Source organism: Sardina pilchardus, chromosome 11, assembly GCF_963854185.1.
Source record: "Sardina pilchardus chromosome 11, fSarPil1.1, whole genome shotgun sequence".
Taxonomy (NCBI): Eukaryota; Metazoa; Chordata; class Actinopteri; order Clupeiformes; family Clupeidae; genus Sardina; species Sardina pilchardus.
This window is the reverse complement of record NC_085004.1, coordinates 8,813,431-8,840,930: the sequence shown is the minus strand read 5'-3', so window position 1 is coordinate 8,840,930 and position 27,500 is coordinate 8,813,431. Positions and strand designations below refer to the sequence as shown.

At 44.0% G+C, this 27,500-nt stretch overlaps 1 protein-coding gene across 1 annotated transcript in view; it reads left to right on the top strand.

Moving 5' to 3' along the window:
• wfs1b (Wolfram syndrome 1b (wolframin)) overlaps positions 1-23,060 on the top strand; it is a 33,952-nt gene extending 10,892 nt beyond the window's left edge. The window contains exons 7-9 of the mRNA XM_062549376.1: positions 1-132; positions 19,136-20,298; positions 20,974-23,060. The exon at positions 1-132 is cut by the window's left edge and continues 26 nt beyond it. Coding sequence (XP_062405360.1) covers positions 1-132; positions 19,136-20,298; positions 20,974-21,709 — 2,031 coding nt within the window. The 3' untranslated portion in view covers positions 21,710-23,060. The remainder of the gene's footprint in view (positions 133-19,135; positions 20,299-20,973) is intronic.
• Positions 23,061-27,500: the final 4,440 nt, after the last annotated feature.

Below are 27,500 nucleotides of genomic sequence, written 5' to 3'. Positions count from 1 at the left end.
TTTGTGGAGAACACTAAGCGCTACGCGCTGGGCGTCGCCCCCTCACCAGCGTTAGACGGAGCCACAGGAGTGGACGACGACGATGACGAAGAGCCGGTCAAGAACCCAGACGAGCTGCCCCTGCACCAGAAGGTACACACACACACACACACACACACACACACACACACACACACACAGAAATACTCATGCTCCGTCTGGTCTGTGTCTCTATACATCATGCTCTCTCGCTCTCTCTCACACACACACACACACACACACAAATATTCATACTCTTTCTGCTCTGTCTCTGCATCATGTTCTCTCTCTCTCTCTCTCTCTCTCTCTCACACACACACACACACACACACACACACACACTTTTACATGCACACTGCCTCCCTCATATACAACATAAACACACATACACTGTGCCAATATCAATTTCCCACGATCGAGTTAACCGGAACAACATGGTGTGTGATCAACATGGACACACATTTGCATTACATACACACAGAAACACTCCCTCCCTACTTCCACCCTCCCCCTTCTCCACACACACACACACACACAATTATCACTTACTCATTTACTCCAAGTTCTTTCACTGGACTTCGTTTACACTATACACACTTTCTCTCACACACACACACCTACACTCGTCACCTCTTTAGAGTCACTTCCGCACATCTCTGTTCTCTCACTGTTTCCTCCTCCTTACCCACTCTCTCCCTCAAAACTATTTTCTCTCTTTTATCGCTCTCTTTATGTCTATCTCTCTTTCTCTCTCTCTCTCTCTCTCTCTCTCTCTCTCTTGTACTTCCTAGAACATGCTTTTTTCACACGTTTACACAGCATGGACCAGAGAATGATTGAGTTCCTCTGACGGCAGTTGCCAGAACTATCTTAGCTCCTACAGTATGTCAGGATAGGATCTTTTACTTCAGGGTGTTTTCCCTGCACATGGGAACTGGACTAAAGGACATGCCAACTTGGCCAAAGGAGCGGAAGCACCTTTTTAAAATAAAATCTGTACAAATAATTCAGCTTCTGTTTAAAATGTCTGAACATAAGCACTGCACCGGTAGGCTGCAGAGACTGACTGCGATCACATGACGAAGGCCTCTTGGTGCCATGAGCTTTTAGTTTGTAATTAAACTTCAGTATTAACTAAATAGCAGTGATGCCCATTCACTCCTTCTGTAAGAGCCAAATGCGGTTTGTATTGATTGATTGTATTGTTGTAATATCTGGATGGCGCGTGTTTAAATTGGTGTCAGGTACAGTATATACGTAGCAAATACAATGTTGTTGGCAGGTGTTTGACCCGGAAGGGCTTGCGTGCGGCTTGCGTGCGGCTTGCGTGCGGCTTGCGTGCGGCACAACATCCCTCCCTACCCACCCCCAAACACAGGACAGCAGTTAAAATAATAATAATAATAATAATAATACTGTACATATAAAACACAAATAAGGAAATCAATAAATTAGTACTAAATAAGTAAGACAGTTAGAAGAGGGAAAAAAAGAAGAAAAAAAAGAAAGTCCACAGCAACAACGCATTAACACAATGTGATAGCAGACAGGTCAGATCAGATTGGGCTAGATGGGGCTATGGAGAAGATCTAGTCTAAGACCAAAAATTACTCAATTCCCCTCTAAGGAGAATGGATCTCAGATCTTGTGGCAGATAGTCTATGAACGGGGACCAGATCTGGCAAAACACACCTTCTTTTCCTTTTGCTATAACCATACATTTTTCATGTGGGAGAATATTAAAGATTTCTTTGTACCATGCGGTAACAGTAGGTGGGTGCACTTTAATCCAGTTTACTAGAATGCACTTCCGTGCTGCTGACATTATGTTCACTTCTATTTGAAATGTCTAGTCCCACGCTTATCTAAGAGAGAGGGGATAACATTTGACTCCGCTTTCCCACGTGCAAGACGGGCAAGTAGGCGGCCAGGTTTGTTGCCTGACTCAAACAGTCTGTGTCTGGCAAAGAATATTTGAGATTCAGCCTTTTGCGTTAATATCTGGTTCAGAGCTGAGCGGGCTGCTTCTAATTGTTTTGACAGAGATGTGGTAGGTAAACTCTTGAATTGAGTCACAAGTTCAATTATTGTCTCTTCTAGCTCAAGCTGTCTTTTTAAAGCCTCCTTTTTCTGTGCTGAAGGGTAAGATATAATGGCACCACGTATGGAGGCTTTAGCAGATTCCCACAAGATAGAGGGATTTATGTCAGGAGTAGTATTTTCAGCAAAAAAATATTCACATACGGTAATAAAGTCGACAAAACGCTGGCTGTTAAGCAGCATTGGAGACAATCGCCAGTGATGACATGAGGGGTCCCTAAAAGGTGGAGAGATGGTTATGGCTACAGGGGAGTGGTCAGACAAAGACTGAATACCAATAGACCTCTGAAGTTCGCCTACAAAAAGGCCACCATGTTTGCCCAAAGAAGGAGATCTGGTATCTTGAGATTTTTTCTATGGGAAAATAACATGGGGATTTTGAATTTTCGCACCTGTTAAACTCTCACGGGGAGGAAGAAATTAGAAATGCAGACATTTTGCGCTAAAAAAGTTTTGTCCTCTGCCTTCAAGTGCATATTGTGATCTTTGGTAGGTGAAGATGGCACACTTTGATCTTTGCTACCCCAGAGCTAACTTACAATGCAACTTGCCATAGGCAGTTAGCTTCAATTAACACCCGGAACTCCTTATTTGGGCAAAGATGGCAGCTTTGGATCCTATTTGTAGGCGAACTTCAGAGGTCTATAGTACAATCCTCTGTTCTGTTCAAAACCTCCCTTGATGAGAGAAAATAATCAATTCTGGAGTGAACCTGATGAGGGATTGAGAAAAATGTGTCATTTCTGTCTACGGGGTGAAGTACTCTCCAAACACCATACAAGTCTAAATCCTTCATGAAGCCACACATTTTATCACTTTTAGTAGAGGTAGCAAGGCGAGGAGAAGACAAATCTACACTAGGATTAAGCACACAGTTGAAATCACCCCCCATGAGTATGTATGGGGAGGAGAATGATGCCAGATCTGCAAGAAGTTGTGGAATGAAGGCTGCCTCATAGTTGTTTGGGGCATAAACACAGCCCAATACAATAAGCTCACCATACAGATAGCAAGACAGAAGCACATATCGGCCCTCTTTGTCAGATATGGTCTTATCAAGAGTGAAAGGTAAGGAACGATGAATGAGAACTGCGACCCCCCTACCTTTCGACTTATATGAGTAAAACACCTGGCTAACCCAACTCCTCCGTAGTTTTATGTGTTCTAGATCAGAAAGGTGGGTCTCCTGGAGGAAGGCTATCTGACATTTCTTTCTTTAAAAGGGAGAGTATTTTCTGACGTTTAATGATATGATTACTGCCCTTAACATTGAGAGTGATTGCTTTAATATTACTCAATATCTAAATTTCAAATTGTGTAATAAAGTGGTGGAAAGAGGAGAATAGTAAGAAATTGCTGTGGAGCAGAAAACAAAAAACAAACAAACAAAACTGTAGAAAAATAGCAATGCAGTTAACAGTAAACACACAGTAGATCTGTCAAAGAGGCACCATCCCCAAATGATGGGCCACAACCCAATAACAAACCCCACCCACAACATAAAAAAACAACACAAGTGCAGTTGGGACAGAGGGGTATTTCACAAAACCTAGATAAGGGATTAAGCCGGGATTTTTTGGTGATCCTGGATGAATTTACCCTTGACTCGGTTTCACAAAAGAGATGCTACATAAGTTGCCGACCAGGCTAACAGCCAAGCTAAGTAATTCTAGTGGTAATTAGATGATCTGATTGGTTCAGCTAGCTGTCATTCAAATCAGACCTGCATGCGATTTTTGAAAGAGCTGTATTCTATTTATACTATTTGCTACTTGCATTTACTCGTAAAATACTACAGAATGTCTGCCTAATACCATGTGGATATCATTTAAATTATGGTGGCCTTATAATTAATAACAAAATTGTTGTTTGCGTCTTCTTTTGACCTACGTTTGATGAATAGCCTACTGTAGTAGTTGATTGGAAGTGGAGGGGACATATTTCGAAGGTGTTTTCAACTAATTCGGTTTTAAGAGAAAATGTATATATAGTCATACTCTGTGCATCTTTGCGGTGGCAAGCGCTTTCCTAATGACGTTGCGTGCCGAGACCGGAGGGGTATTTCACAAAACCTAGATAAGGGATTAAGCCGGGATTTTTTGGTTATCCTGGATGAACTTACCCTTGACTCGGTTTCACAAAAGAGATGCTACATAAGTTGCCATGGGAATTTATTCTCTGAAGCTAGCCTGCTCCCGACCAGGCTAACAGCCAAGATAAGTTAATTCTAATGGTAATTACATTATCTGATTGGTTCAGCTAGCTGTCATTCAAATCAGACCTGCATGCGATTTTTGAAAGAGCTGTATTCCATTTATATACTATTTGCTACTTGCATTTACTCGCAAAACACAACAGAATGACTGCCCAATACCATTTAGAAATCATTTAAATTATGGTGGCCTTATAATTAATTACAAAATCGTTGTTTGCATCTTTTTTTGACTGACGTTTGATGAATAGCCAACTGTAGTAGTTGTTTGGAAGTGGAGGGGACATATTTCGAAGGTGTTTTCAACTAATTTGGTTTAAAGACAGAATAAAGATATATATAGTCATACTTTGTACATCTTTGCGGAGGCAAGCGCTTTCTTAATGACGTTGCGTGCCGAGACAAGGAAGCTCTCACACGTGGGTGCATACGTACATTTGCATTCAGTTGGTCTGCCACACCTACTCCCGCTATGTCACAGAAATAATCATGATGATTCCCCATCCAAAAAAGTAAAACTTTACCTCGTTGTTGTCGTATCAAAAGCGGTTGTTAACTTTGTGTGCAAGACGCTATTTTTTGCGTCTTTTTTATTCCAACCGTGAGTTATTTGGGGGAGAAACGAGAACGCGCACACATCCCGAATAACTTACACCTGGCTTGACATAGACGCTCCTGTTCATCCTGGATTGGGGTTAGTGAAACGAGTTTAGCAAGGATGACTAGAGAACGCTATGTCAAACCTGGCTTTATCGATTATCTTGGATGTCTTAATTCTGCTTTTGTGAAATACCCCTCAGGAAGCTCTCACATGTGGGTGCATACGTAAATTTGCATTCACTTGGTCTGCCACACCTACTCCCGCTACGTAACAGAAATAATCATGATTCCCCATCCAAAAAAGTAAAACTTTACCTCGTTGTTAGTCTATATAAAAAGATCACTTTGTGTGCAAGACGCTATTTTTCGCATCTTTTTTATTCCAACCGTGAGTTACTTGGGGGAGAAACGAGAACGCGCACACATCCCAATAACTTACACCTGGCTTGACATAATCGCTCCTATTCATCCTGGATTGGTGTTAGTGAAACGAGTTTAGCAGACAACGCTTTGTCAAACCAGGGGGGTATTTCACAAAACCAAGATAGGGGATTTAGACAGGCTTACTGGGTTATCCTGGATGAACATAGCCTTGACTTGGTTTCACAGAAGAGATCACATATAAGTTACCATGGGAATTTATACTTGGAAGCTAGCCTGCTCCCGACCAGGCTAACAGCCAAGCTAAGTTAATTCTAATGGTAATTACATTATCTGATTGGTTCTGCTAGCTGTCATTCAAATCAGACCTCCATGCGATTTTTTCAAAGAGCTGTATTCCATTTATATATTATTTGCTACTTGCATTTACTCGCAAAACACAGCAGAATGTCTGCCTAATACCATATGGATGTTATTTAAATTATGGTGGCCTTATAATTAATAACATACTCGTTGTTTGCTTATTTTTTGATGGACGTTTGATGAATAGCCTAGTAGTTTATTGGAAGTGGAGGGGACATTTTTCAAAGGTGTTTTCAACTAATTCGACAAATTAAGATATATATAGTCATACTGTGTGCATCTTTGCGGTGGCAAAGCGCTTTCTTAATGACGTTGCGTGCCGAGACAAGGAAGCTCTCACACGTGGGTGCATACGTACATTTGCATTCACTTGGTCTGCCACACCTACTCCCGCTATGTAACAGAAATAATCATGATTCCCATCCAAAAAAGTACAACTTTACCTCGTTGTTAGTCTATATCAAAAGCGGTTGTTCACTTTGTGTGCAAGACGCTATTTTTCGCGTCTTTTTTATTCCAACCGTGAGTTATTTGGGGGAGAAACGAGAACGCGCACACATACCGAATAACTTACACCTGGCTTGACCTAGCCGCCTCAACTCATCTGCGCTCAGCATTAGTGAAACGTGTTTTGCATGTTTACTTTGACCAGGCTTGGTCAACCGCGTGTGTCGTCACTTATCTTGGATCTACTTACTCTGGTTTTGTGAAATAGGCCCCAGGTTTGACATAGCGTTGTCTGCTAAACTCGTTTCACTAACGCCAATCCAGGATGAATAGGAGCGACCCATGGCAACTTATGTAGCATCTCTTTTGTGAAACCGAGTCAAAGGTAAGTTCATCCAGGATAACCAAAAAATCCCGGCTTAATCCCTTATCTAGGTTTTGTGAAATACCCCTCTGGCTTTGTCCCTTATCTTGGATGTCTTAATTCTGCTTTTGTGAAATACCCCTCAGGTGAAGCTGAGGGGTAGCCCTCCACTCCTTAGAGAGATCAGTTTAACAGCAGCATTTAAGTGATGAAAAAGGTGAAAAAAGGCAACTCGAAATTAGGAAGGAAAAAATGACAAAAAAAATATATGGCCAGCAGCAAGGATGGCAGTAAGGCCTAGGCTACTAGGTAAACACCATTCACTAAAGAGAATTTGCCTATTGACACTCCTTTTTCAGATTTTGACTTGAAACAGTAGCTGACTTTAAGAAAACATAGGCCAAAAGGCCAACCACAAATAAGGATACCTCTGTCACGATCTGGCCCAGGATCTTTAGATCCTGGCCATGTGTTACTTGTGTTCTGTAGTATTTGTGTTTTGCCATGCTTTCACATGTTTCCTTTTGTGCTTTGATTTACTTCCTGTGTCATGTAACATGTGGTCCTTTGTTTACCCTTGTCTTGTGCCCTTGTCTCCACCCCTCACCTGAGCCTTGTTCCCTAATTATTGCTTTGTCCATTACCACCTGTGCCTTGTTAGTCTTGTTAAGTTCTGTGCATTTAAACTCTGTCTTGTGTTCTCGTCTTTGCTGAATTATTTCATCTGTATTGTCTGTCTAGTCAAGTGCTCTGAAGCATTCCTGGGTTTTCTAGTTCAGTCTACTTTGTTAGGATTTTGTCAAGTCAGTCTGGTTCTTCTAAGCTAAGTATTTCAAGTATCTTCATGGGATTTATGAATTGATGTATGCGTGTTCTCGTCTTTGCTGAATTATTTCGTCTGTATTGTCTGTCTAGTCAAGTGCTCTGAAGCATTTCTGGGTTTTCTAGTTCAGTCTACTTTGTTAGGATTTTGTCAAGTCAGTCTGGTTCTTCTAAGCTAAGTATTTCAAGTATCTTCATGGGATTTATGAATTGATGTCTGCTTGTTCTCCTGTGGATTTTGTCAGGAGTGATTTGGATTTTGGAACCTGCAGTTTTTGCCTTGCCTCTGTTTTCTTTGTTGCTGAACCTGGACTGTTTTCTGATCACTGAGTTTGCCAACTGAACTGTTGCCCGAGAATAAATTCTCAAACCTTGTATCCCACTCTCATCTCTGTGTCTGCATTTGGGTCCCACTTTCATAATCTGGCCTTACTGGTCGTGACCACCTCATTGAGAAGATTAGTCCGTTTCTTCAGCTGGAACATCACACCTGCTCAAAAACTCCTCAGCTTCCGGGGTGTCTTAAGGGAATGTTCTTCTCCTCGGACCGTGATGGAGAGCATAGCCGGGTAACGCATCTGAAATCGCATCTTCTTCCTGAGGAGCTTCTCGCATGTATCGTTGAATTGGCGTCTTGCTTCCCTGACGGCTGCAGATAGGTACTGGCGGATGTAGACTTTGCTGTCCTGGTAGATGATATCGCCCTTCTCCTTGGCCGCTGTGATAATTCTCTGCTTGTCGCTGTAGTTGTGGAGTTTGATAATTACTGGTCTGTTGTAGTTTGGCAGACGGCGTCCAAGAGCTCTGTGAGCCCTGTCGATCTTAATGGACCCACGTTTAGTCTCCAACCCCAGTGTGTCATGAAGCCAGGTTTAAAAAAATCTCACCACCTGTTTCCCCTCAGCTCCTTCTTTCAGACCAATAATCCGAATGTTGTCTCTGCGACTTCGGTTTTCAGCATCCTCAGCTGTCGGTCAGAGACTGCACTTTTTGCTGAAGAGCGGCCACCTTGATCTCCAGGGCATGTGTCCTATCTTCACTCTCGGAGATTCGATTCTCCGCCTCGGTTATCCTTCTGCTATTATCATCTATGCGACTAGTCAGACCATTTAAAGCAGTCTGAAGCTCGGTGAATTTCAGCACCATAAGAGCGCTAATCTTCTCTGACATTTTGGTCAATAGCGTTAGCCAGGTTCTCAGGCTCATCGCCATCTTTACCCATCTCAGAGCTAACAGCAGCAGGTGTTTTCTTGAGTTCAGCTGGACGACGACCTCTCGATGTATGTCGTTGGGAAAGTTGTGCACCTGTTCCGGACATGTTTCTTAAGGCGATATATACAAAAATGTATGGTTTGATAGGTCAATAAAAGAAATAGTTGACTGTTAGGCGGTAGGTCGACTGAAGGCGACCGCTCACTCCGAATGCATCACGTGACCCCCCCCCCTCATTCTCTCTTAAGTTTACATCCTGGGTCCTCTCTCTCTTAGCCTGGTCATACCAAACCATCGTACTAATATTGTACAGAGGGTCTGGACCTACTCCATTCAGAATCGATTTCAGGCAGGAGGCGTGAACTATGTTGAAGTTTGAAACGATTGGGCCTGATTTTACCCCAATCGCTAACGTTTGGTCATGACTGCTAATAGAATAGAGACTTCAACATGCATATGCTCGACATCATCGTTAACACCCGCCTCACCTCATCCGTCCGGATGGAATGCATCCTGAGAAATCGAGTTCAATGGGATCAGACCCAGACGTAATGGTGAAGGGAAATGAAAATTAAGCGGAAGCTTACGGAGGGCTATGCCAGGCTATCTCTCTCTCTCTCTCAACAGCAATCACCATCAGATCTGCCATTCTTTCCTGCAACATTATGAATTTAAGTGCAGAGAAACGTCATTCATTGCTGCATAATGTGACTGGCAGAGGGATAACGAGCTGGTACATTTTGCTCATCTCAGGATGTGCTTCAGCAAGACCATTCTGATGCAGGACCTTTCAGTTATGCTCAGAATGCAGAGGTCAAGAGCTGCAAAGTCAAAAATAACCTTCACCTCCTGATTTTGATTGATCTGTGTCTGGTTTTGCCAGTAACTGTCATCCAGTCTCCTTGAAACCTTTCATTGCCTTCTTTCCACCCTTTCAATGTCAATCTTTGATGCCACCATTTCTACTTCATTCCACATCTAATTAAAAACTTAATCTCCTCTCAAGACAGACAACTCCATTTTGCAATCATTCACAAGATCTATAGCTGTGCAGATATCCATGCCTTCACCCTGAAGGTATTTTGAAAGTGTACCCGTCACCGACAGAATTCTACTAAAGGCCACCAGATGGAAACATAATTCAAAATCAATGGCTCTTCCCAGTGCCACTACAGTTCCTGATGTATCCCTATCAAATGCAACACTTGTCTGAATCCGATCCAATATCTCCACCACAGCATCTATGGTAATGAGAAATGGTCTGTAGTTGTCAATTCGTGCTGCCCATCTTGTTGTACCCAGGGACTTCAGTGTATTGGGTCTCCCGGGGTCATTTCCCATCAACTCATTTTGCGCATCAGTGACCAAGCGGTGTATTTTGATGGAACCTTCCATGAACACGTAGGGCTGCTCAATGACACCACAGAAGTTGCAGGAGGGTACATTTTTAAACATATCAACCACAACAAGGTTCATACGACTGACATGGTCAAGTTCTCAGGGGAATTTTACTATACTTCTTCCCAAACTTGAAAAAGACCGTGGCCATCAACAGGGCTAAATGGAAAACAACTCAAACCTCTTCTTCTTTAATCTTTCTTCTTTGTTGAATTTACAACAGGTAGGTTAGATTTGGTCAGGTTAGATTTGGTTAGGTTAGATTAGATTTGGTTAGGTCAGGTTGAAAAACTTTACAAGAAAAAGCAGCAGCAGTTCTCAACATGTGCTTCACACAGCTTCTCACTACATGTGCTTGATGACTCTGCACTTCATGTTTTCTGACATGAGAACTGTAAAGTCTCCACTTCCTATTCAAAATAAAAGTCTCTGTTTCTTAAAGTAAAAGTCACCGATTTGCAATCTAACAGCACAGGCATAGCAATGCTAAACCTTTCAGTTATGCTTAGAATGCAGAGGTCAAGAGCTGCAAAGTCAAAAATGACCTTCACCTCCTGATTTTGATTGATCTGTGTCTGGTTTTGCCAGTTGTCATCCAGTCTCCTTGAAGCCTTTCGTTGCCTTCTTTCCACCCTTTCAATGTCAATCTTTGATGCCACCATTTCTACTTCATTCCACATCTCATTAAAAACTTAATCTCCCCTCAAGACAGACGTCAACTCCATTTTGCAATCATTCACAAGATCTATAGCTGTGCAGATATCCATGCCTTCATCCTGAAGGTATTTTGAAAGTGTACCCGTCAGGGGGTCAGGATTTGACTGATTAGCTTCGCCGATTAGCAAGGCACTTCCTCGTCGCCATTTTCCAGAATATTTCAAGAAATACATCATGTCCGGTGCCGTTTTCCTCATGCTGATTAGTGGCTGTTCCACTCTCAGCTTATGCACGAGCTTAGTGTGGGCACGAGCTCTCCTTCTGTACCTTACGTCAATCAGTAACCTGGCACTTGGCTAAGTAAAACGGCACCAGAAACAAGCCCCTTGAAACGCCATGTTGAAGCCTGAAAAAAATCATTCAATTTTGGCAATTTTCACTTGCCTAGCATTCCCATTGAAATTAACATCAAACCAGTATCCCACCAGTAGCATCCTTGGAAATGGCCAAGTTCAGTCCTTCCTCACTTCACCATTTATCTTCAGCAGCAGTTCTCAACATGGAGGTATTGTATATAACTGGAGAGCGTGACTAAGTCCCACCCTCCACTCAAATGAATGGCAGAGGCTAGGCTAGTAAATCCGGCCAATTCATAGTCAACGCCATATTGAACACTGGAGCTCTGATCCAGCGCCAGTCGCCTCTGACCATGCGCAAAGTTCCAAAGCTGGAAATGACGCATGGACCTACATTGATTTCTATTGGACATTCTGTACCTTGCTTGCCGCGTAACAACAAGCAGAAAAAGTTGCTCGGGAACGCACACCTGAGTCCAGTGGAGTGTCGCACGGAGTAATGATTGGCTGTAGGTACCCGTCCACCAACATGTGCGCGCATGAGAGCTTGTGCCCAACACGGATTTCCGTGCACGGAGCTGGCTCTAAATGCTCCATGAGGCGCCATACTTGAAAATGGCGCTTGCTAACATGCCGAAGCTAATCTACACGGCATTGACCCCCTGGTTCTCAACATGTGCTGCTTCTTCTTCTTCTTTTGTTTGTTGGCAGATGACTGTTTTATAGTACCGCCACCAACTGCACAGGAGTGTGTAATACCATGACTGTCGTAGTTTCTAGGCTTATATTTCAAAACAAACAAATAAACAAACAAAATAGATAAAAAGGAGTATTATACTCTGTTCATTAAATCTTCAAGTTAATTACTTAACTCTTTAATTCTCTCCCTTATCATGCCCTTTTCTTGCAGAATTTCCTGTATTGAGCTCTCCCCTTCCATTTCTTGCCATATTATTCTTTCATCATTATACTTCACACAACTAAAAAGCACATGATCGACATCCTCTCTTTCTTGGCATATCATGCATCTCAACATGTGCTTCACAAAGCTTCTCACTACATGTGCTTGATGACTCTGCACTTCATAGTTTCTGACATGAGAACTGTAAAGTCTCTATTTCCTTTTCAAAATAAAAGTTTCTGTTTCTTAAAAGTCACCCATTTGCAATCTAACAGCACAGGCATAGCAATGTACGAAATATGCCTCGTCATTGGTCTGTTTTATGATCGCTTGTACGATATACATATTCCTGACATGGCAGAACAATCATCATATCCCTGTCCTCTGATGTTGCTGACTTCAAGGCTGTATTTCTCCATTGTGTCCACAAGAGCAGCAGCGTCGTTAGACCTGGGCATTCGGGGCTATAGCCTCGGATGTATTGGGAACAGCCCCGGATCTCCTTGCCTTAAAAGTAATGATGAAAATCGCCCCAGAGGTTTTTATGATGTTCCAAACGAACGCCACGGCTAGCAGCCACCAGAGCCGTCACAACTGCAACATTGTTCCTAGTGCTGACCTGGCGTTATGGAGTCCGAATCATTTTGTTGCAACTTTAGAACGATGTGACCGGCCACCTATGGTATAAAATTCTCGCCATTCGTTTTGTGTGTCTGTAGACATATTTTGAGTTCGTAAAAATGTTTTGTGCACATGCAAAAATATTTTGTAGTTGTACATTTTTTTTGTGCGTGTAAAAATTATTCGTACATCTGCAAATCCGTTTTGTCACTGTGTGGAAAAAAGTTTTGTGAGTTTGCAAACGGTTTTTGCACGCACAGATTTTCCCTATGTAGAAAACAGATACGCACTTGCAGACACGAAACAGATCTGCGGGTACGGAACGAATTTACAAGAGTGCAAAACTGTTTTACCAATCGCCAAAAGTCATGTGACCTAAACAGCCAATCACAGCACTGCTGAAGACTGGTGGATGGAGGGACGGGCTCAGGGTGAGGACTGGCGGATGAGACGGAGTGAGGAGTAGGGTTGCAAAATTCCGGGAATTTTCAAAGTTGGAAACTTTCCATGGGAATTAACGGGAATATCCCGGAATTAACGGGAATAAATGGGAATTAATGGGAATAAACTGGAAATTTTGTATCTGGCAAGTTAGTATATAACAGAGAACAGAGTTGGGAAAAAAACCCATCTTTCAGCATAAAGTTAGTTAAAACGACCTGATTTAATGCAAGTTCAGTGGAATTTCTACCCTGCACACAGGTCAATTACATGTACACAACAATCAACATAGGCTAGACATATAGGAAATTTACCTAATTTTCCCAGTGAAAACGTCACTGCACACGTTATCTCATGTGGGAATAACTGGTGGGAAACTGGGGGAAGTTTGCAAATAGAGTTGCCCAGATCTGGGCGTGTCATCACTGTTGTCCTAATGCAAATGGAAGAACGTAATTTTGCATAAGCTCTAATGGGATGGTTAATAATCATATGTTATACCACTGCTTGGTCAAATTTCCTATTGTGATGCGCTGTTTGGAACGTGCATTATTTTTCTATATACCGCACGGCTATGAAGTGGTTCCCTACTTTTGGGCTTATTACACTTGAATATTAATTCGGCAATGTCAATGTAACGGTAAAAACAACAACGTTGTATCTAAGACAGCGGTAATATAAACGAAAGTGATAGTAGCAGTGGTATAAGCGGGATAATGAACTCCACGCTGTGCGTTTATAGGAAAATAATGCACTTATCGAAGTGTAAAGTCCCCTCCGCCTGCGGCGTCGGGTCCTTATTACCACTTCAAACGTGCATTATTTTCCTATAAACGCACGGCGCGTCGTTGATTATCCCTTACATAGTCATATTAATAATCATATTACTGGTCTGATTTAGCTTGGCACTTTTAAAATAATCACAATCTGTGAGGTTTGGGGTCATACATGTATGTAATGTAGGTATTTTTTGGCCAACCGAAGATTAAAATAAATTCATTAAATATTTTTGTAACAAGTCGAGTTCAGTCAGTGTTCAAGGCAGTGCTGGCTAGCTAATGTAAGCTGCTAGTAAAAAAACAAAATTCCTGTAAATTCCCATTCATTCCCTAATTTCCTGTAATTGCATAAAAGTTTCCAATTTTGAATATTTCCAAAATTCCCCAGCTTAACTTCCCATGGGAAATTTCCAGAAATTTACCGGAAATGTTCCGCCCCTTTGCAACCCTAGTGAGGACTGGCGGCTGGAGGGCCGGGCTCAGGACTGGAGACCCACTTGCGGGGGATCCGTGGCTGGGGGTCAATAAACTTTTTCAGCTGGTCCATATTAATCTTTTTTAGCTCTTTCCCATTTGAGGCCAGCAGGTCAACACTTTTGCCCTCAATGTTGGTGATTGTATATGGCCCCAGCAGCTCACTCTCCATCTTCCCTCCCTTCCGCTGCTCCTCGCGGATGTTCTTACGCAGAACTTTGTCCCCAACCTGGAATTGGTCATCAATGCCTTGAGACCATTTCCTCTTCCTCACTCGCTCTTGCGAAGCCTTTATATTTGCCCTCACCTTGGGGTACACTTCTTTTTGGACCTCTGCAACATGGGGGCTTGGCCTCACCGTAGCCGCTAGCGCCTCCACTTCTTCGTGGCTTATCTGGAAAAGTATGACAAGAACATTGTGAAAAACAAACTGGTTACCAAATCTATTCCAAGTGAAAGAATAAAAATGCTCCTACATGCCACTTGTTTGGAATTTCCGGAGGATAACGGGCCTCCCTCCCGTATAGCAAATAGAAAGGTGCGTATTTGGTTGTGCACTGCTTTTATGTGCGGAGGCCAAAAACGGTGGGTTTGATATAGAGGTCCCAATTCTGCGGATGGTCTTTGACCATTTTCCTTAAGGCTCTGAAATAGAAAGCAATTGTTAGAAAAATACATACACATTATACACATAACATGAAATAAGTCAATATTCACCCTTGAACGGTTCCGTTCACCTTCTCCACCAAGCCATTTGTCTGGGGATGGTATGGTGAACAGAGACTGCGGTCAATTTCCAGCTGCTCACACAAGCTGAAGTTGATCTAGGAATATTCATTGAATGAGAAAAAAGGTACCGTCTCTTCTGGAAAATGTTCTGTTGGGCCAAAATTGACAAACTGACAAATTGACAAACTCTTTCCCCCTGTCGGTCAGGATGCGTTTTGGCGCACCATGGCGGTAGAAAAAATCCATTACGCACTCCGCAACCAGCGCAGACTTTTTGGCTTTAATTGGATATACCTCAACCCATTTTGTCATATGATCATGACACACATGTAGGTGTGGCCCCGTTCTGTGACCGCCAGTTTGCCCACCAGGTCCATTCCGACCAGTTCAAACAGTTCGGATACCTGTAATGTAAAGCACAGATCAATAACGTTTTGCTTCATTAATGATTGCTTAAACCTAGAAATGGGATGTAAGCATTCACCTCTATCGGATGATATTGTTTTTTGTCCTTTATGGTGTAGGCCCTCTTCATCTGGCATTTCTCACACTGGGCAATCTAACAAAGACATGTCAAGTCAGCATTGCATAGGACATGTTAAATCCATAACATTCAGACAACTGGACCAATAACACTTACCCATTTGGAAATATCCTCCTTCATGCCAGGCCACCAATATCTTTGCAAAATTGCATGCAATGTGCGGTCCACACCACAGTGAGCCCCATGCCTACTGGCATGAAAGTGAAGGAAGAGGCTATTTGCCTCTTCTGGGCTGCAAACCACCTTGGCAAAGTGGTGCTGCTGTTCGTCTTTTTTCCTCCTACAGAAATAGAACAGTTCCCCGTCTAAGGGGTGCATTGCATTAACGTTGGAAATAGCATTTTAAACATTAACCTAATGAAATAGATTAGGCTTATGAATAATGAAGTGCAGGGGCGTTTCTAGACTTTAAGGACAACTTGGGCTTAGCCCCTGGGATGTGTGTTGATGCGCGCGTGTGTTGATTTTGAAACTGGCTGATAGATTCAAGCATTAAAAAAAATTACCCCGGGCTCGGCTCAAATTACCCCGGGCTGAAGCCCCGGTAAAATCGGCTGGTGATGCCACTGATGAAGTGCCGTTTCACTTACCTCGTATTTCATAGCTGTCCGCTCTCCGCTTCAGAACATACCGCTGCTCCTTGGTGAAGCCAGCAGGGTACATGTTCCTCAGCTTCAAGTTTATTATCTCTTGAGCCTTTTTTGGGTCCATTTCTGTAGCGTCTGTCAATGACTTCTGTATAGCGTTTCTCAATTTAGGAATTAATCCCTTAAATTGTCTCCCTCTACACACTCTCATGGTTTCTGGCCTCTTTTATACTTTCTGTCATGCGCTACCCATAATGTATTAATTGACTGATGGACTGATGGATTGATTTGTGCTTGATTGATTGATTTATGCTGATAGACTTAAGAGAATGTCGTGGCATTTCAGTAGACCTATAATGTTTTGTTCATTTCTTATCAGCTGTTTTAGATCAAATCCAAAGTTAACACACAAACTCATTATAAAAAGTTATTGCAGGACAGCGCAGAAAGTTACGGAAGCCCTGAACCGCAAGTGAAGAATTTTTTTTTTGAGATGCTATCTTGTTATTTCGAGATAATATCTCGTTATTTCAAGATAATATCTCGTTATTTCAAGATAATATCTCATAATTTCGAGATAATACACATATGTAAAAAAAAATAAGATTTTATTTTTTTTATTTTTTATTTTCCTTCAGATATTATCTCGTTATTTCGAGATAATATCTCGTAATTACGAGATACTATCTCGTTATTTCGAGATAACACACTAAGGTAAAAAAAAAAAAAATATTAAAGCATTTTTTTTTTTTTTTTACTTTCAGATATTATCTCGTTATTTCGAGATACTAAGTCGTTATTTCGAGATATTATCGCGTTATTTCGAGATATTATCTCGTTATTTTGAGATGTTACTTTTATCTTGAAATAATGAGATATTATCTCGAAATAACGACTTAGTATCTCGAAATAACGAGATAATATCTCGAAATAACGACTTAATATCTCGAAATAACGAGATAATATCTGAAAGTAAAAAAAAAACAAAACAAAAAAAGTTTTAATATTTTTTTTTTTTTTACCTTAGTGTGTTATCTCGAAATAACGAGATAGTATCTCGTAATTACGAGATATTTTCTCGAAATAACGAGATAATATCTGAAGGAATAAAAAAATAAATAAAAATAAAATCTTATTTTTTTTTACATATGTGTATTATCTCGAAATTATGAGATATTATCTTGAAATAACGAGATATTATCTCGAAATAACAAGATAGCATCTCAAAAAAAAATTTCTTCACTTGCGGTTCAGGGCTTCCGTAGAAAGTAAATCACAGAACAGTGTTTAAAAAGGCCTACATGTTTTTCACTGTGTAGGTCTATACATCTGAACCCAATGTTCAGAGAATTTCATAACATTTGAATTTACAATATATTCCACAATCCACAGTTGGTTTTGCTGAGGAGGGTTCGAATCCAGCATGACGCCAATCATCGCAGCTTGACTACTAATACTCAAATGTTCAGTTCAGTTCAGTTCAACACAGTTTTTATTGAGGTGTGACATGCAAAGGCCAGTAAAATGTGTATGAATATGTAGCGAATCTGTCGACTTCGGTAGCCGTCAGTTGCTGTTGATAGGTATACATGACATCTGGGCAGCCTCGGAAACAGCTCGGAAACCAGTAGGTGGAAAAACCAGAAGGCACACAACACCGGCCACTTACCAAGCTGTCAGACGACCCACATGATTTGGAATTGCTTACACCTAACCATCTACTTTGGCTTGAAGGGAAACAGGCCCTTCCACCTGGATTATTCAAGCCATAACCTCTGTGATGAGGAGGTAGACACAAGTGCCCTCAGACCTGTTTTGGAAGAGATGGGTGAGGGAGCACCTGCCTTTACTTCAAGAGAGAGAAAATGGAGTGACAAGAAGAGGAGCTTGAAGGTTGGATATATTGTTGTCATTATGGACGCTTCAGCTCCTTGCGCTTCTTGGTCACTCGCTAGAGTACTGGAATTCTTTTCTGGTAAGCAGGGCCTGGGACAGTACTTTCTGTTGCAGACAAAATCTGATGTAATTGAAAGACCTGTGACCCAAACTTGGAGATATGCAAATATGGAGGTATGATCTTGATTCTCATGGTATTTTGCAACATTTTTTTTGAATTTGTTTGAATCGTTGTGTCTACTGGCCATCAACAATTAGGGGCCGGTGTGTAAGAGCCAAATGCGGTTTGCATTCATGTTGCAATATCTTTTGTGTAACTCTGGGCGGCGCATATCTGTAAATTGGTGTCAGGTATGTAGGTAGCAATAGCAAATACAATGTTGTTGGCAGGTGTTTGACCCGGAGAGGGGCAAAAGGTTTTTGATCGCACCTGCTATGCTGATGGGAACTTCTATGGGAATAATGCTGTATTGGAATAAATGAGCCACTTTGGATTTTAACGTCAACATTCGTCTACGGGCGTTTGATTAGCACAGGGCAAGTGAGCGTAGCACTCGTAACATCTAGCGCGTCGGCCAGGCATGCCCCGGGCTCAGGCACCGCAGTAGTTCCAGGCCTGCTAGAGTTCAGGCATGATGCCTGAATACAGGCTGGAGCTCGGCCATGTACGATGTCAAGAAAAGCTATTCTCTATATTGTCTTTGAATGTATTTGATCATTTCAGGCTCAGATAATTTCCTGTCTATCAGCCCTGTGGTTCTGTGTCAGACCGAACTCCTATAACACCTATTATTTTATGTTCATGTAATAACTGGGTGATTAATGTGCGTGAAGTCATCTCATCTCAGAGTTCCTACTGTGTGTAAATGGAAACCCTAAGAGCTGTGTAGTTGCCACAGTGACTGATGACTCAGTAGTGAAGCACGGAGTGATCGTTATAGATGAACCACAGATGTCTGTGGAATGGATAGCCCAAACTTGCTGATTTCCTGCTTGCTATTTCAGCATGAGAACGATCTAAAGCTCAAGGCCGAAAAAATTAATGAAGAGTTTACAGACAAGGTAATTTTAAAGAGGAGAGAAACAGCACAAATCCTTCAGCAAAGAGCAGTTGAAGAATCTTCCCTTGGCCTCGCCAAGGAGTCTTGAGTATGTCTGCAAAAGTAAAAGTTAGTATTAAAAAACTGGCGACTGCACTTTATAGGCTTTATTCTTCCCCCCCCCCCATCTCAGGTGCTGAAGTTCCCGCTGCACGCGGTGCTGGAGATCAAGGAGGTGCTGATCGAGTGGGCGTCTCGCGCGGGCATGCAGTGGCTCAGCGCGCTCATCCCCACGCACCACGTCAACACGCTGCTCTTCTTCTTCATCATCTCCAACCTGACGCTGGACTTCTTCCTGCTGGCCGTGCCGCTGGTGGTCTTCTACCTGGCCTTCGCCTCCATGGCCATCTGCACGCTGCGCGTCTTCCAGGACAGCCGCGGCTGGGACAACTTCCGGGCGCTGACGGCGCTGCTGGCGCGCTTCGAGCCGGGCCTGGACGTGGAGCAGGCCGAGTCCAACTTCAGCTGGAGCCACCTGGAGCCGCACCTCTACTTCCTGCTCTCCGCCCTCTTCCTGGTGCTGGCCTTCCCGTTGGCCGACGCCGGCTGGGTGCCGTGCGCGGAGCTGGGGGCGGTGGCCATCTTCTTCACGGTCAGCAGCTACCTGAGCCTGCAGCCTGTCGCCCAGCCCCCCGCTCGCCACGCCCTGCTGACCCAGGTGGCCATCGCCGCGTGCACGCTGACCAATCAGCAGCTGGGAGGATGGCTGGGGAGGCTTGTGGGCGGAGCCTGGTTTAGCTTGCCGCTTGGCGATTGGGCGACGCTGAACGTGGGCGTGCCCTGCCTGCTGTACGGGTACCTGCTGAGCGTGTGCTGGCGCATGGTGTCCGTGCGGGGCTTCCGAGGGTTCTACTGCGTCCTGCTGCCGTACCTGCTGTGCTTCACCTGGGCGGAGCTGGCCGGCACGCTCCTGGAGCACTCCTCGCCGCTGGGCCTGATGCGCACCTGCGTGGGCTACCTGCTCTTCGTCTTCGCGCTGCCCGTGCTGGCCCTGGGCGTGGTGGCGGCCGCCGGCGTGCAGCTGGCGCAGTGGTTCCTGGCGCTGGACGTGGCCAAGATGGGCGTGGCGGCGTGCGCGCTGGCCTGCCCCGTGCTGCTGCGCTGGTGGACGCGCTTCAGCGTGTCTCCGCTGGCCGTGCTGCGCTCGCTCCGGCGCAGCAGCCTGGTCAAGCTCATCCTGGTGTGGATCAGCGCGCTCGTGCTCTTCTGCTGGCTCTACGTGTTCCGCAGCGAGGGCATGAAGGTCTACAACTCCACGCTCAGCTGGCACCAGTACGGAGAGATCTGCGGACCCAGGTCAGAGGTCACGTTCTAATTACATTAATTAGAACGCTATTGTTATTGTGCAGAGTACAAGTACAGAGATGAGGTTAGATTAAATTAATTAGAACTCTATTGTTATTGTGCAGTGAACAAATGCAGAGATGAGATTAGATTAAATTAACAATTATTAATCATTAACAATTAATTATTGTCATTGTGCAGAGTACAAGCATTTTTATTTATTTATTTGTTTATTTATTTATTTGATAGGGACAATGCTCATTAATCAACAGACAAGTTACTTGCTGTAAACAACAAAAATACAACGAAATGCGCTTAATCTTCCGAGTTCACATTATGGGGCTTTTCCATTACATGGTATCAGCTCAATTTGACTCAACTCTACTGTACTCCATTTTGGTACTGGGTGTTTGTTTTTCACCACCGTACACCCATAAGCTAGCCGCAGTAGTAGCAAATAAGTGCAGCATGCTTAGTTTGAGTCAAGTGATACTCTTTCTCCTCCGTGATCTTCAACAGGGAATTACAGCTCAAATATCACCAGCCTTTCGGCTGAAACATGGACTGCAACTTTCAGCCTTTAATCTGTTTTAATCTGTGTGTGTGTGTGCGCGTGCGTGCGTGCTTGTGTGTGTATGTTTGTTTGTGTGCGTGTGTGCGTGTGTGTGTGTGTGTTTGTGTTACCAGGGCGTGGCGTGACAGCAGCATGGCCCAGACGCAGGTCCTGTGCAGCCACCTGGAGGGTCACCGGGTCACCTGGACTGGACGCTTCCGCTACGTGCGCGTGACCGACCTGGAGAACGGGGCTCAGGCACTGGTCAACATGCTCCCGGGCCCCGTGGCCGACTGGCTGCGCTGTTTCTACGGGGACGAGTACCCGCCGTGCGAGGACCCGGCCCCCCCGCGTCCCCTCCCCGCCGACTCGTCCCCCCCCGACCCGCTGTGCCGCATCAAGCCCCTCGCCAAGCACCCCTGCCACCTCAAGCGCTACGACCGCCTCAAGATGGAGGTGACGGTGGGCATGCCTCGCGGAGGAGGAGGGGAGGGCAGCGCTAACGGCGGAGCGGGCAGCGAGGACGACGCCACCAAGGACATCGTGCTGCGGGCGAGCGACGAGTTCCGGCCGGTGCTGCTGGCTCTGCGGGGGGGCAGCCTGCTGGAGTTCAGCACGGTGCTGGAGGGGCGCTTGGGCAGCAAGTGGCCGGTGTTCGAGCTCAAGGCGCTGCGCTGCCTCAACTGCGACGGCGTCGCGCACCCCACCGTGCCCGCCGGGCGCCAGCTCAAGCTGGAGCAGGACTGGCGCGCCCGGCTACGCCACGCCCTGGCCTTCGCCTTCCACTTCCTCTTCCACCCGCTCCTCTCCGTCCGCACCGACCACGCCGAGGGCCACGCCGGCGCCGTCACCACCGAGCTGCAGCCGTAGCGCTCCGGTCGGGTGGAGGTCAGGTGGAGGTCAGGTGGAGGTCAGGGAGAAAACCCTTTAGTTTTGAAAAACAGCTAAAATGTGAAACCCAGTGCAATCTCACTACAGTGTGCTGCCGGCAGATATTCAGTGTTAAATGCAGTGACAGCACTGCTGTGTGTGTGTGTGTGTGTGTGTGTGTGTGTGTGTGTGTGTGTGTGTGTGTGTGTGTGTGTGTGTGTGTGTGTGTGTGTGTGTGTGTGTGTGTGTGTGTGTGTGTGTGTGTGTGAGAATGGTATTGCGATGATAGTGACTTGCTGCAGTAGCTTATAATGTTATTCAATTAATACACAATCAATGAAGAATTCAGTGTATGTCCGCCTTGAAACTAAGAATATGTCCTTTTATGTGTGTGAGAGTAGTGTGAGTGTGAGTGAGAGTGTGAGTTCAATTGACTAGTTTAGTCAATGGCCTGATCCTACCAAAGAGTTAAGGCCCTGGTGCCTTTAATATGGAGGCTAGGTATACTGAACGGTACAATATCACTGGGGGTTTTCATGTGTCTGTGTTCCATAGTGTATGATAATTATGCTAATAATTATGTTTTATTAGAGATTAGTAGGCTGGTGTGGAACCTGGATTTGAACAGTTAATAGTTCTTTATTGGTTTTGAGGTTCCAACTACTGTGTTTACCTAGAAAGTAACTATAGACAGACAGCGTTAGCCATTATCTGGAAGGGTTCCATAAGATGGGAGAACATCCTGATCTAGATTGGAGATCATCCCTAGAACCGATCTGGGTCATATCTCGGCCAGATTCATCTGTTGTCTGTGCCGGCAGTTCAGAAGGAAAGGAGATTTGTCATGTTTATCAGGAAACATACACTTCCCCCTCAAACACTCAACACTACACACACACACACACACACACACACACACACACACACTACAGTCAACAGACACACACACACACACACACACACACACACACACATACTAACGCCATACACTAACAGCTGGTCTGTTGATCATGACTGAATCAGTGGTCATATAATTTCATAGTCTCACCAGTGACTGTAGGCACACACACACGCCCATATGAAAAAGAAGTAGAAAAAAACGTATACTGCCAGCAATGTGTTTTATATACAAAACTTGTATGATTTACTCTTGAAAGTGGCCCCTTTCTTGTTTTCCTCATATAATTTCCTCAATGGTCTTGAATCCTGATAGATTTTTTATATGACAGTGAAATCATTATAAGATCATTAGTAAATCTGTGTAACCTGAAACATAAAACTTTGTTGCCTGTAAGGGCTATATATGACATTGTATCAGGAAAACGAGAAAGGGGCCACTTTCAAGAGTAAATCATACAAGTTTTGTATATAAAACACATGGCTGGCAGTATAAGATTTTTTCTTTTTCATATGGGCGCACACATACACACACACACACACACACACACACACACACACACACACACACACACACTCAAATGCATCTATGAGCTGGACTCTTACCTCATGATTGCCTATTACAGTAAATGGGGCCATCTTTACAGGATGTGATGCCATTGCTTTGATCCTGCAATGTGACCAATAAAAACAGCCTTTTGGGAGCCATTTCCTGTGTGTCTCATTGTTGGTGTATATGTACTGTGCCAACACGGCCCACTCTTATGGAGGCAGCCGCAATGATCATTCATATGCTGTGTGTGTGTGTGTGTGTGTTTGTGTGTGTTTGTGTTTGTGTGTGTGTGTGTAGGGAGGATTAGCCTCGAGAACATAGGAACATCTGGTAGTGTCTGATAGTGTGGTCAACCTAACTGTGATTGGTTGTGCCATGCACCGGAAAACATAGCACTCGTTTAAGGGAACACACACACACACACACACACACACACACATCCACACTGCTTCTCAAATGCTTTGGGTTGTGTTAATTGCTGAAATGCCAAGCAGCTAAATGTTTCATCGTTGTAACCCAACCTGCCATTGATCTCCAAAAAGCATGGACATAGCTCAGGTTTCAGCTATTCTCCTTCGTTCTATAGTGATGATGACGATGATGATGAGGATATTAGGATGATGATGATGATGATGATGATGATGATTATTCAACATTGACCTCTCCTCCATATGACAGTAGGCATAAAGCAACAGCAAGAATAGTCCTTAAAGTTAAAGAGAAACTATGCAGGATTGGCGATTTCATCTCCGGTTTCGGTTTGGTTTTTCGTTTTCGCTCGTTTTATGCTTGCATATTTCTCTGCAGAGCTTCCCCAACAGCTTTAGCGTGTATATTTATACATATACTGTATAGGCTATATATAAATATATAAATTGCAAGCGTGGTTCTTCTTGTTCCTTACGCGTCCCAGCCTTCCAGATGTAAACAAGGAGCGATTGTCTCCTGAACAAACTGCAAGGTTGCAATAGCGGATAGGGACACTGGGGGCGGGAGGAAATATTACTGTTTTCGATAAAACTGGTCAGTCAAGCAAGACAACGATTTCTAAGCGATTTTATGACAATGAAAAAGTTGCATATAGTCTCTTTAACTCATTCTCAAACAATTATGTCCGTCCCAAAGAGACTTTTTTACATCTGCACACAAACTCAACCGACTGACTGGAGAACTGTTTAGAAATCAAGTCCTGAGAGATGTCTGAGTGGAGAGATGTCTCTCCTCACAAGGGCAGGAAGGTAAATACCCTACTCTCTCCTCACAGAGCTGTCTATTGCCTAGTCTGAATAATTAACATGAAGTGTTAAATAGGTGGGCTTTAGGCATTAAGGATGCTCTTCTCCTGACTCTTGTGAGGTAACATAACCGGTGGGTCCCCTCATTAACGGGGTCATTTCCCCATTAAAAGATTAGCAGGTGAGTTTACCACCTGAAATCCAGTACGCCCACTAGACTAGACCTGAGGGATCCCGTGGTACCAGAGTCTGAGGAAATAAAGTTTGTTTATTTACACACAATCATTATACAGTAACCCTTTCTCACCAGCAGTAATTCAACATAAGTTATCAAAGTAAGAATGTATCTGGATACTTTGTGAGCCAGTTGTTTTAAGTCAGTGTTAGAGTTAGTGTTGTGACCTTGGCATTGTTTAATGTCCAGAGATGACTCAATGGCCAAAGCTACAGTCCTTGCCTAGAGCCAAAGCTATAGGCCTTGCCTGTAGAGAGAGCCAAAGCTACAGCCCTTGTCTAGAGCCAAAGCTATAGGCCTTGCCTATAGAGAGAGCCAAAGCTACAGCCCTTGTCTAGAGCCAAAGCTATAGGCCTTGCCTATAGAGAGAGCCAAAGCTATAGGCCTTGCCTGTAGAGAGAGCCAAAGCTACAGCCCTTGTCTAGAAAGCCAAAGCTACAGCCCTTGTCTACAGTAGGTGGCTATTCATCTCTAATGCCCCACACCTTAGAATCCATCCTGTTCTTCTCCAGGTCAGCACATCCTTATTCTGTTGGCCGAAAAAGTCCGATCTTTCCTTGAGCCCATACCTTCATGAGATGTTTAGCTTGGCTCTCAAAATTTCAAATTAGCATTTAATTTTAATTTTCCCATTGCTCTGTCCACATGTTGTTAACAATACAGTGGCCTACAGTCATTTTAATGTTATATTGAGCGCTTTGGGTTGCACTCTGTGCTATATTGATTACTGAACTTACTGAAGTCAGTTAAAGCAACACTAAAGTACTTTTCCTCCATCGCATGCATGCTATTGTTTGCTATTGCTGTTGTTTGCTATTGCTACTGTTTATAACGATGATGAAATAATGATGTCCACAGACAAGATACAGTGTAGAGTATGTTGCATGATTTTATAAAAGTATGATGTATTGCAACATCGAACTCATCTACAGATGTACATATTTAAACATATAGGAGATTGGAAAATATACATATTTAACCATAGACAATTGACAGATGCTGTTGATCATGTATCTGTTTGGTATTCTTTTGGAGATCTCTCATATTGAGCACACTTGTACACTTGTGTTCTGCTGTTCTTGGGCCAATCACTTTCACTCTTTCCTAGAAGGTTTAATTTCAGTGCTGGTCAGGCAACATATTTCTTCTTCTTCTTCTTCTTCTTCTTTTTCTTCTTCTTCATCTTCTTCTTCTTCTTCTTCTTCTTCTTCTTCTTCTTCTTCTTCTTCTTCTTCTTCTTCTTCTTCTTCTTCTTCTTCTTCTTCTTCTTCTTCTTCTTCTTCTTCTTCTTCTTCTTCTTCTTCTTCTTCTTCTGGATCAGACAACAGGTTGTGAGACTCTTGCCAACAGGTGCTGGGTGGGGCTGGTAGGGGGAGGGGAGGTGAGAAACCTCTCAGGTACAGTATGAGGTGCTGCCAAGATCTCACTCATGGCTAACAAGTGTCTAAAGTTAGTGTTATATGACTGTGCGTGCGTGCGTGCGTGCGTGCGTGCGTGCGTGCGTGCGTGCGTGCGTGCGTGCGTGCGTGCGTGCGTGCATGCATGTGCATGTCGTGCACATGGCTTTGTGTGTCCAACTAAAAAGACAAAAATAGAATCTGGAGAGAGAAGAGGAGAAAGGGAGAGAGAAGAGGGGAAGAGAGGAGTAGAGAAAGGAAGAGAAGAGAGGAGAGGAGAGGAAAGAAGAGGAAAGGAGAGCAGTTGAGATGGGTGAAAATGGGGCAGAAGGATTAGAGTTAATCATGTGCCTGAATAACAAGCCAAGAACATGAACAGTCAACAGCAGAGGCATGGAGGGAGAGAGAGGAGAGGAAGTGAAAGAGAGGTCCAGTGAGAGAAATAAAGAAAGAAGAGAGAGTGAGAAAGACAGAAAATGAAAAACAAAATGGAGAAAAAGGAGACTGATTCTGAGAAAAACAAGTAAGGGACCGTATGATGAGTCAAAGAAAGACGACAAGGCTGACAGTCACATACAGAGGGAAAGAGGGAGACGGAGAGGAAAAGATGAAAAGATAGAAAGTTCAAAGAGGGAAAAAAGATGGAGGCGGCGACAGAAGGATGAACAGGGCAGATGACAGGAGGTGGAGGAGGGGTGAGGAGGGGAGGAGAGGAGAGGAGAGGTGGGAAGGAGAGGTGAGGAGGAGAGAGGAGAGGAGGTGGTGAGGAGAGGAGAGGAGGGGAGGAGAGATGTTTGGGAGGGAAGAGGAGGGGAGAGGAGAGGAGGTGGTGAGAAGAGAGGAGGAGAGGAGAGGAGACAGGGGGAGAGGAGAGGAGGGGAGGAGAGGTGTGGGGGGGAAGAGGAGGGGAGAGGTGTGGGAGGGGAGAGAAGGGGAGAGAAGGGGCGAGGAGCGAGACGAGTTGGGGAATGGGCAGAAGGTGAGAGATGGAGGGGGCGAGGTGTGAAGAGGGGTATGGGAGGAGGTGCTGTTGGGCTGGAGCTCTATATTAAGCATCCAACTGCAACACCACCTGGACTGAAATGGGGAATGATCACACACACATTTAGAAGAGTCTGGGTGAAATGGGGAATGATCACACACACATTTAGAAGAGTCTGAGTGAAATGGGGAATGATCACACACACATTTAGAAGAGTCTGGGTGAAATGGGGAATGATCACACACACATTTAGAAGAGTCTGAGTGAAATGGGGAATGATCACACACACATTTAGAAGAGTCTGAGGCCAATAAGTCTGATGCCCAAACACTACTGACCACCTCTGCACTGTGAGCATCTCTCAGCAGCCTGATGATTACAGCTTTCTCAGTCGCTTTGGTGCATTTCCCAGATCATCAATTACATTTACAGTTAGTGCATTTCTCAAAACAATTACAGAGCAAACTACAGTGCATAGTGAATTACCTGCAT